At 57.2% G+C, this 10,961-nt stretch overlaps 1 protein-coding gene across 1 annotated transcript in view; it reads left to right on the forward strand.

The window, feature by feature from the left end:
• Positions 1-10,040, forward strand: part of ulk4 (unc-51 like kinase 4) — a 69,327-nt gene extending 59,287 nt beyond the window's left edge. The window contains exons 24-27 of the mRNA XM_064945005.1: positions 3,120-3,181; positions 5,390-5,738; positions 8,475-8,723; positions 9,801-10,040. Coding sequence (XP_064801077.1) covers positions 3,120-3,181; positions 5,390-5,738; positions 8,475-8,723; positions 9,801-10,040 — 900 coding nt within the window. The remainder of the gene's footprint in view (positions 1-3,119; positions 3,182-5,389; positions 5,739-8,474; positions 8,724-9,800) is intronic.
• The last annotated feature ends 921 nt before the right edge of the window (positions 10,041-10,961 follow it).

Genomic DNA, 10,961 nt, shown 5'->3' on the forward strand with positions numbered 1-10,961 from the left:
AACGTCAACAAAACTAAGGAGATGATTGTGGACTTCAGGAAACAGCAGAGGGGAACACCCCCTATCCACATCGATGGAACAGTAGCGGAGAGGGTAGTAAGTTTTAAGTTCCTCGGCATACACATCACAGACAAACTGAATTGGTCCACCATCGAGAACATCCTGGCGGGCTGTATCACCGCCTGGTATGGCAACTGCTCCGCCCGCAACCGTAAGGCTCTCCAGAGGGTAGTGAGGTCTGCACAACGCATCACCGGGGGCAAACCACCTGCCCTCCAGGACACCTACACCACCCGATGTCACAGGAAGGCCATAAAGATCATCAAGGACAACAACCACCCGAGCCACTGCCTGTTCACCCCGCTATCATCCAGAAGGCGAGGTCAGTACAGGTGCATCAAAGCTGGGATCGAGAGACCGAAAACAGCTTCTATCTCAAGGCCGTCAGACTGTTAAACAGCCACCACTAACATTGGAGTGGCTGCTGCCAACACACTGACTCAACTCCAGCCACTTTAATAATGGGAATTGATGTGGAAATGATGGGAAAGTATATCACTAGCCACTTTAAACAATGCTACCTAATATAATGTTTACATACCCTACATTATTCATCTCATATGTATACGTATATACTGTACTCTATATCATCTACTGCTTCTTTATGTAATACATGTATCACTAGCCACTTTAACTATGCCACTTTGTTTACATACTCATCTCATATGTATATACTGTACTCAATACCATCTACTGTATCTTGCCTATGCTGCTCTGTACCATCACTCATTCATATATCTTTATGTACATATTCTTTATCCCCTTACACTTGTGTATTAGTAGTTTTGGAATTGTTAGTTAGATTACTTGTTTGTTATTACTGAATTGTCGGAACTAGAAGCACAAGCATTTCGCTACACTTGCATTAACATCTGCTAACCATGTGTATGTGACAAATGAAATTTGATTTGATTTGATTTGGTGGTGGTAGTAGTAGTGTTGGTGGTGGTTGTGGTGGTAGTAGTCGTGGTGGTGGTGGTGGTGGTAGTAGTAGTGGTGGTGGTGGTTGTGGTGGTAGTAGTAGTGGTAGTGATGGTTAGCTCAGGCCTAGTTTGTCATAGGCTAAAGGATGATTTAGTGTGTGAGAGATAGGCGGTACCCTATCAATACCTGTACTTGTCACATGGGTGTGTCCCAAATGACACCCTATTCCCTATATTGTGTAGTACTACAGAAGGGACCTTGTCAAAAGTAATACAGTGCATCATATAGGGAAGAGGTAATAGGCTGCCATTTAGGACACATCCATGGTGGAACTACTAGGGCTAGTAGTGATCATTGAATCAGGGTTGAGTGAAGAAGCTAGAAGGGGATGATTTTGAGGTGAGAATGATATGAAGTGCAATGGGTATAAGAAATATCATAACAGGAATCCAAAGGATACGAGTTATTATTTCATGTGCAATGAGTCATTAACCATCAACCATAGATTGATGATATCACAATAGTCCGCTAAGACAATCTTCTTTTACCAGATGATTGGATGATCACATCTGGACTTCAGTGCTCACTCACACTTATCACCAGTGCTGGACACTCCAACACTCAGACATCATTTACAAACAAAGCATGTGTGTTTAGTGAGTCCGTCAGATCAGAGGCAGTAGGGATGACCAGGGATGTTCTCTTGATAAGTGTGTGAATTGGACCATTTTCCTGTCCTGCTAAGCATTCAAAATGTGCTAAGCATTCTAAATGAGTACTTTTGGGTGTCAGGGAAAATGTATAGAGTAAAAAGTTCATGATTATCTTTAGGAATGTAGTGGAGTAAAACTAAAAGTAGTCAAAAAATATAAATAGTAAAGTAAAGTATTTTTACTTAAGTACTTTCCTCCACTGCTTATCACAGCACACATTAACAGAACTAGAGTTAGAGTTTTAAAGGTAATTCACGGTTGAGCCGGAATGTGGAATGCGCAGCATCAATTATTATCAATCTCAGAATGCGATCTGAGAACGTTGGGGAAAATGTTTTTAAAGGCCATCGTCAGCTAGCTATACAGTGCTCTGCCCTATAGCATGCCTTAGATTGGGGCGGCAGGGTAGCCTAGTGGTTAGAGCATTGGACTAGAAACTGCAAGGTTGTAAGGTTCAAATCCCTGAGCTGACAAGGTACAAATCTGTTGTTCTGCCCCTGAACAGGCAGTTAACCCACTGTTCTTAGGCTGTCATTGAAAATAAGAATTTGTTCTAAACTGTCTTGCCTAGTTAAATAAAGGTAAAAAAATTAGATTGAATCCCAGCCTTTCAATCTTTAACCTTGCTGGCCTGTGTTTATTTTCTCCCTGAGTGCTGTTAAGACAATGGTCTGGTCTAGCGGTGCACTGTCTGTTCACAGAGCCCTAATTGGCCACAGCTTTGTTTGTACTGCAGTTGTTGAGAATTCATTTGGTGCATCGTGTATCCTCTCTCCCTGGTTGCTGACAATCTGCAGGGCTGCAGACAGTCCCACGCTCTAATCTCCTTAGAAGTACTCAGCAGAATGCAGCTAGCTAGCGCCCTAGTGCATATTCAGTTAGGGCAGTGCTGCTGTGTGGAAAGCAAGCTAGCTAGCTCACAGCCTGCCTGCTGCCAGTTTTTAACCGCTTTGTTCCAACCTCGGGGAAACTCCAGTGGTTAGGTGACTGTAGGCAGGTCTCTCATGTGGAAACATTAAACAGAGTTAAAAAAACAGTTTCCTCCTTAAATATTTGTGCTCTTCTCCTTCCTTGTTAGTGTTTCATCTTCCTTTCCAGAATTACTCTTGGACTACTTTAGAAGTGGATACATATGATACTCATTCATCTAACACAGATTATGTTCTTTTATGTACAGATGTAGGATCATAATTTGACCTATGTCTTATATTGTTTGACCAGATAATCCTGCAGCAACAGAACATTTGAACGTTTAGTCCATAATGTTGCTTGATCGGTGCTAAGGCTATTAGCTGGACATATGTAGGTGCAATGTTGTTAATATAAAAAGTGCAATACAGTTAATATAACCATGTGTTAGTGTGGGTTTTCAGTGAATTTATGTAAATCACAAAGCTCATCTGCATTTCCTGTGGTTCTCAGCAACAAAAGAGTGATCAAATGAAGATCCTACAGCTGTACAACACTTTGATGTTTGTGACATGGTATGCGCGACCTAAGGCAATAGCTTCTTTATCTACAGTGTATGCTGAATATCTCTAATGAAAGTAGTGGCTAATATGATAGGGACGTGACCGGTCACTTGATAGCAACATGCATAGCAACCAGACCTTGAAGACAAGCAAAACAAAACTGTCAAATGCATTGTATATTTTCTCCTCTAATTAGTTAGGGATGTACATACTGTAGGAACAGCAAAGGTGTCTCCATTGACGTTACAATGTCAACAAATGTGTTTCTCACAGATCACAGTGTTAGTGTAAATGACTTGAATTAAAAGAAAGTAGAAGAGAGGACTCTGTCCTTTCAGCAGCAGTAGTTGACCCATCCATACTTTTATGGTGGATTTTCTTGGTTTTAATTTTAAAAGAGTACCATCTGGGATGTGATTTCCAAAGCCAGGCCGGGCCCGGCAGTCTAAAAGAAGCCCTGTAATTACTACAAACTGGTTAGCCACCGTCTACCACAGCTCCTCGCAGGACCACCATTTACTGGAAATCCAGCCCCAAGCCCCAAGCAACCCCAGCCCCAGCCCACAACTTCAGCCTCAGCCCAAGATACAGCTCCCCAGCCCCGGCCCCAGCTACAGCTCCCCAGCCCCAGCTACAGCCCCAGCTACAGCTCCCCAGCCCCAGCTACAGCTCCCCAGCCCCAGCTACAGCTCCCCAGCCCCAGCTACAGCCCCAGCTACAGCCCCAGCTACAGCCCCAGCACAGTCTCCCCAGCCCCAGCTACAGCTCCCCAGCCCCAGCTACAGCTCCCCAGCCCCAGCTACAGCTCCCCAGCCCCAGATACAGCTCCCCAGCCCCAGCTACAGCTCCCCAGCCCCAGCTACAGCTCCCCAGCCTTAGCCCCAGCCCCAGCTACAGCCCCAGCTACAGCCCCAGCACAGTCTCCCCAGCCCCAGCTACAGCTCCCCAGCCCCAGCTACAGCTCCCCAGCCCCAGCTACAGCTCCCCAGCCCCAGATACAGCTCCCCAGCCCCAGCTACAGCTCCCCAGCCCCAGCTACAGCTCCCCAGCCCCAGCCCCAGCTACAGCTCCCCAGCCCCAGCTACAGCTCCCCAGCCCCAGCTACAGCTCCCCAGCCCCAGCTACAGCTCCCCAGCCCCAACCCCAGCTACAGCTCCCCAGCCCCAGCTACAGCTCCCCAGCCCCAGCTACAGCCCCAGCTACGGCTCCCCAGCCCCAGCACCAGCTCCCCAGCCCCAGCTACAGCTCCAGCTACGGCTCCCCAGCCCCAGCTACAGCTCCCCAGCCCCAGCTACAGCTCCCCAGCCCCAGCTACGGCTCCCCAGCCCCAGCTACAGCTCCCCAGCCCCAGCTACAGCTCCCCAGCCCCAGCTCCCCAGCCCCAGCTACAGCTCCCCAGCCCCAGCTACAGCTCCCCAGCCACAGCTACGGATCCCCAGCCCCAGCCCCAGCTCCCCAGCCCCAGCTACAGCTCCCCAGCCCCAGCTACGGCTCCCCAGCCCCAGCTACAGCTCCCCAGCCCCAGCCCCAGCTCCCCAGCCCCAGCTACAGCTCCCCAGCCACAGCTACGGCTCCCCAGCCCCAGCTAAAGCCCCAGCTACAGCTCCCCAGCCACAGCTACGGCTCCCCAGCCCCAGCTACAGCCCCAGCTACAGCTCCCCAGCCACAGCTACAGCTCCCCAGCCACAGCTACAGCTCCCCAGCCCCAGCTACAGCTCCCCAGCCCCAGCTACAGCTCCCCAGCCACAGCTACGGCTCCCCAGCCACAGCTACAGCCCCAGCTACGGCTCCCCAGCCCCAGCCCCAGCTACAGCTCCCCAGCCCCAGCTACATCCCCAGCTACAGCTCCCCAGCCCCAACCCCAGCTACAGCTCCCCAGCCCCAGCTACGGCTCCCCAGCCCCAGCTACAGCCCCAGCTACAGCTCCCCAGCCCCAGCCCCAGCTACAGCTCCCCAGCCCCAGCTACAGCTCCCCAGCCCCAGCTACAGCTCCCCAGCCCCAGCCCCAGCTACAGGTCCCCAGCCCCAGCTACAGCTCCCCAGCCCCAGCTACAGCTCCCCAGCCCCAGCTACAGCTCCCCAGCACCAACCCCAGCTACAGCTCCCCAGCCCCAGCCCCCAGCCCCAGCTACAGCTCCCCAACACCAGCTACAGCTCCCCAGCCCCAACCCCAGCTACAGCTCCCCAGCCCCAGCTTCAGCTCCCCAGGCCCAACCCCAGTTACAGCTCCCCAGCCCCAGCTACAGCTCCCCAGCCCCAGCCCCAGCTACAGCTCTCCAGCCCGAACCCCAGCTACAGCTCCCCAGCCCCAGCTACAGCTCCCCAGGCCCAACCCCAGCTACAGCTCCCCAGCCCCAGCTACAGCTCCCCAGCTCCAACACCAGCTACAGCCCCCCAGCCCCAGCTAGAGCTCCCCAACCCTAGTTACAGCTCCCCAGCCCCAACCCCAGCTACAGCTCCCCAGCCCCAGCTACAGCTCGCCAGCCCCAGCTACAGCTCCCCAGCCCCAGCTACAGCTCCCCAACCCCAGTTACAGCTACCCAGCCCCAACCCCAGCTACAGCTCCCCAGCAACAGCTCCAGCTCCCCAGCCCCAGCTACAGCTCCCCAGCCCCAGTTACAGCTCCCCAGCCCCAACCCCATCTACAGCTCCCCAGCCCCAACCCCAGCTAAGGCCCCCCAGCCCCAGCTACAGCTCCCCAACCCCAGTTACAGCTCCCCAGCCCCAACCCCAGCTACAGCTCCCCAACCCCAGCTACAGCTCGCCAGCCCCAGCTACAGCTCCCCAGCTACAGCTGCAGCTCCCCAGCCCCAACCACAGCTACAGCTCCCCAGCGACAGCTACAGCTCCCCAGCCCCAGCTACAGCTCCCCAGCCCCAGCTACAGCCACCCAGCCTCAGCCCCAGCTACAGCTCCCCAGCCCCAGCTACAGCTCCCCAGCTACATCTCACCTGCCCCAACTACAGCTCCCTAGCCCCATATACAGCTCCCCAGCCTCAGCCCCAGCTACAGCTCCCCAGCTACAGCTCCCCAGCCCCAGCTACAGCTCCCCAGCCCCAGCTACAGCTCACCATCCCCAGCTACAGCTCCCCAGCTACAGCCCCCTAGCCCCAGCTACAGCTCCCACGCCCCAGCTACAGCTCCCCAGCCCCAGCCCCAGCTACAGCTCCCCAGCCCCAGCTACAGCTCCTCAGTCCCATTCCCAGCTACAGGTCCCCAGCTACAGGTCCCCAGCTACAGGTCCCCAGCTACAGGTCCCCAGTCCCAGCTACAGGTCCACAGCTACAGGTCCCCAGCCCCAGCTACAGGTCCCCAGCCTTAGCCCCAGCTACAGCTCCCCAGCCCCAGCTACAGTTCCCCAGCCTTAGCCCCAGCCCCAGCTACAGCTCTCCAGCCCCAGATACAGCTCCCCAGCCCCAGCTACAGCTCCCCAGCCCCAGCTACAGCTCGCCAGCCTCAGCCCCAGCTACAGCTCCCCAGCCCCAGCTACAGCTCCCCAGCTACATCTCCCCTGCCCCAGCTACAGCTCCCTAGCCCAAGCTACAGCTCCCCAGCTTAAGCCCCAGCTACAGCTCCCCAGCCCCAGCTACAGCTCCCCAGCCTTAGCCCCAGCTACAGCTCACCAGCCCCAGCTACAGCTCCCCAGCCCCAAACCCAGCTACAGCTCCCCAGCCCCAGCTACAGCTCACCATCCCCAGCTACAGCTCCCCAGCTACAGCCCCTAGCCCCAGCCCCAGCTACAGCTCCTCAGCCCCAGCTACAGCTCCTCAGTCCCAGCTACAGGTCCCCAGCTACAGGTCCCCAGCCCCAGCTACAGGTCCCCAGCCTTAGCCCCAGCCCCAGCTACAGCTCACCAGCCCCAGCTACAGTTCCCCAGCCTTAGCCCCAGCCCCAGCTACAGCTCACCAGCCCCAGCTACAGTTCCCCAGCCTTAGCCCCAGCCCCAGCTACAGCTCCCCAGCCCCAGCTACTGGTCCCCAGCCCCATATACAGCTCCCCAGCCCCAGCTACAGCTCCCCAGCCCCAGCTACAGGTCCCCAGCCCCAGCTACAGGTCCCCAGCCCCAGCCCCAGCCCCAGGTACAGCTCCCCAGCCCCAGCTACAGCTCCTCAGCCCCATTCCCAGCTACAGCTCCCCAGCCCCAACTACAGCTCCTCAGTCCCAGCTACAGCTCCCCAGCCCCATTCCCAGCTACAGCTCCCCAGCCCCAACTACAACTCCTCAGTCCCAGCTACAGCTCCTCAGCCCCATTCCCAGCTACAGCTCCCCAGCCCCAACTACAGCTCCTCAGTCCCAGCTACAGCTCCCCAGCCCCATTCCCAGCTACAGCTCCCCAGCCCCAACTACAGCTCCTCAGTCCCAGCTACAGCTCCCCAGCCCCATTCCCAGCTACAGCTCCCCAGCCCCAACTACAGCTCCTCAGTCCCAGCTACAGCTCCCCAGCCCCAACTACAGCTCCTCAGTCCCAGCTACAGCTCCCCAGCCCCATTCCCAGCTACAGCTCCCCAGCCCCAACTACAGCTCCTCAGTCCCAGCTACAGCTCCCCAGCCCCATTCCCAGCTACAGCTCCCCAGCCCCAACTACAGCTCCTCAGTCCCAGCTACAGCTCCTCAGCCCCATTCCCAGCTACAGCTCCCCAGCCCCAACTACAGCTCCTCAGTCCCAGCTACAGCTCCCCAGCCCCATTCCCAGCTACAGCTCCCCAGCCCCAACTACAGCTCCTCAGCCCCAGGTACAGCTCCCCAGCCCCAGCTACAGGTCCCCAGCCCCATTCCCAGCTACAGCTCCCCAGCCCCAACTACAGCTCCTCAGTCCCAGCTACAGCTCCCCAGCCCCATTCCCAGCTACAGGTCCCCAGCTACAGGTCCCCAGCTACAGGTCCCCAGTCCCAGCTACAGGTCCCCAGCCCCAGCTACAGGTCCCCAGCCTTAGCCCCAGCCCCAGCTACAGCTCACCAGCCCCAGCTACAGCTCCCCAGCCCCAACTACAGCTCCTCAGTCCCAGCTACAGCTCCCCAGCCCCATTCCCAGCTACAGCTCCCCAGCCCCAACTACAGCTCCTCAGTCCCAGCTACAGCTCCCACGCCCCAGCTACAGCTCCCCAGCCCCAGCTACAGCTCCCCAGCCCCAGCTACAGCTCCTCAGTCCCATTCCCAGCTACAGGTCCCCAGCTACAGGTCCCCAGCTACAGGTCCCCAGTCCCAGCTACAGGTCCACAGCTACAGGTCCCCAGCCCCAGCTACAGGTCCCCAGCCTTAGCCCCAGCTACAGCTCCCCAGCCCCAGCTACAGTTCCCCAGCCTTAGCCCCAGCCCCAGCTACAGCTCTCCAGCCCCAGATACAGCTCCCCAGCCCCAGCTACAGCTCCCCAGCCCCAGCTACAGCTCGCCAGCCTCAGCCCCAGCTACAGCTCCCCAGCCCCAGCTACAGCTCCCCAGCTACAGGTCCCCTGCCCCAGCTACAGCTCCCTAGCCCAAGCTACAGCTCCCAAGCTTAAGCCCCAGCTACAGCTCCCCAGCCCCAGCTACAGCTCCCCAGCCTTAGCCCCAGCTACAGCTCACCAGCCCCAGCTACAGCTCCCCAGCCCCAAACCCAGCTACAGCTCCCCAGCCCCAGCTACAGCTCACCATCCCCAGCTACAGCTCCCCAGCTACAGCCCCCTAGCCCCAGCCCCAGCTACAGCTCCTCAGCCCCAGCTACAGCTCCTCAGTCCCAGCTACAGGTCCCCAGCTACAGGTCCCCAGCCCCAGCTACAGGTCCCCAGCCTTAGCCCCAGCCCCAGCTACAGCTCACCAGCCCCAGCTACAGTTCCCCAGCCTTAGCCCCAGCCCCAGCTACAGCTCCCCAGCCCCAGCTACTGGTCCCCAGCCTTATCCCCAGCCCCAGCTACAGCTCCCCAGCCCCAGCTACTGGTCCCCAGCCCCATATACAGCTCCCCAGCCCCAGCTACAGCTCCCCAGCCCCAGCTACAGGTCCCCAGCCCCAGCTACAGGTCCCCAGCCCCAGCCCCAGCCCCAGGTACAGCTCCCCAGCCCCAGCTACAGCTCCTCAGCCCCATTCCCAGCTACAGCTCCCCAGCCCCAACTACAGCTCCTCAGTCCCAGCTACAGCTCCCCAGCCCCATTCCCAGCTACAGCTCCCCAGCCCCAACTACAGCTCCTCAGTCCCAGCTACAGCTCCTCAGCCCCATTCCCAGCTACAGCTCCCCAGCCCCAACTACAGCTCCTCAGTCCCAGCTACAGCTCCCCAGCCCCATTCCCAGCTACAGCTCCCCAGCCCCAACTACAGCTCCTCAGTCCCAGCTACAGCTCCCCAGCCCCATTCCCAGCTACAGCTCCCCAGCCCCAACTACAGCTCCTCAGTCCCAGCTACAGCTCCCCAGCCCCAACTACAGCTCCTCAGTCCCAGCTACAGCTCCCCAGCCCCATTCCCAGCTACAGCTCCCCAGCCCCAACTACAGCTCCTCAGTCCCAGCTACAGCTCCCCAGCCCCATTCCCAGCTACAGCTCCCCAGCCCCAACTACAGCTCCTCAGTCCCAGCTACAGCTCCTCAGCCCCATTCCCAGCTACAGCTCCCCAGCCCCAACTACAGCTCCTCAGTCCCAGCTACAGCTCCCCAGCCCCATTCCCAGCTACAGCTCCCCAGCCCCAACTACAGCTCCTCAGCCCCAGGTACAGCTCCCCAGCCCCAGCTACAGCTCCCCAGCCCCATTCCCAGCTACAGCTCCCCAGCCCCAACTACAGCTCCTCAGTCCCAGCTACAGCTCCCCAGCCCCATTCCCAGCTACAGGTCCCCAGCTACAGCTCCCCAGCTACAAGTCCCCAGTCCCAGCTACAGGTCCCCAGCCCCAGCTACAGGTCCCCAGCCTTAGCCCCAGCCCCAGCTACAGCTCACCAGCCCCAGCTACAGCTCCCCAGCCCCAACTACAGCTCCTCAGTCCCAGCTACAGCTCCCCAGCCCCATTCCCAGCTACAGCTCCCCAGCCCCAACTACAGCTCCTCAGTCCCAGCTACAGCTCCTCAGCCCCATTCCCAGCTACAGCTCCCCAGCCCCAACTACAGCTCCTCAGTCCCAGCTACAGCTCCCCAGCCCCATTCCCAGCTACAGGTCCCCAGCCCCAACTACAGCTCCTCAGTCCCAGCTACAGCTCCCCAGCCCCATTCCCAGCTACAGCTCCCCAGCTACAGGTCCCCAGCTACAGGTCCCCAGTCCCAGCTACAGGTCCCCAGCCCCAACTACAGGTCCCCAGCCTTAGTCCCAGCCCCAGCTACAGCTCACCAGCCCCAGCTACAGCTCCCCAGCCCCAACTACAGCTCCTCAGTCCCAGCTACAGCTCCCCAGCCCCATTCCCAGCACCTCCTCCTCTTCCTCCTCCTGATCCCATGGAAGAAAACAACATGAGCCATGCCACTGCAAGAAACTGGATTCAGACATCATTGTCAGACAAAGGAAAGTGAACGACTGTTTCCAATACATATTTGCAGTAGATTCAATTACCAATAATTTGTTTCCCTCTGTCTCTGTCTTTCACAGATGGCAATGCTGTCGTGTAGGAGAGGTAGATTGTATTAGCAACAGGGAGAGATTTGACAGTGTGCGCACTGACTGCTCATGGACTGGATTCTGTGCCAAAAGGCTTGATTTATCCTCCTGGATCCCAAATTCAAAACATAACACTTCAGCCTGCCAGCATATAAACCGGGAGTGGAAATTAAGGCCATGCTTTAAAAATCATGGGAAACCATCACTCAAGTAAACAAGAAATCTGTAAACAAGGAGAGATATAATTCCA

The sequence above is a fragment of the Oncorhynchus masou genome, chromosome 29 (genome assembly GCF_036934945.1).
Source record: "Oncorhynchus masou masou isolate Uvic2021 chromosome 29, UVic_Omas_1.1, whole genome shotgun sequence".
NCBI lineage: Eukaryota > Metazoa > Chordata > Actinopteri > Salmoniformes > Salmonidae > Oncorhynchus > Oncorhynchus masou.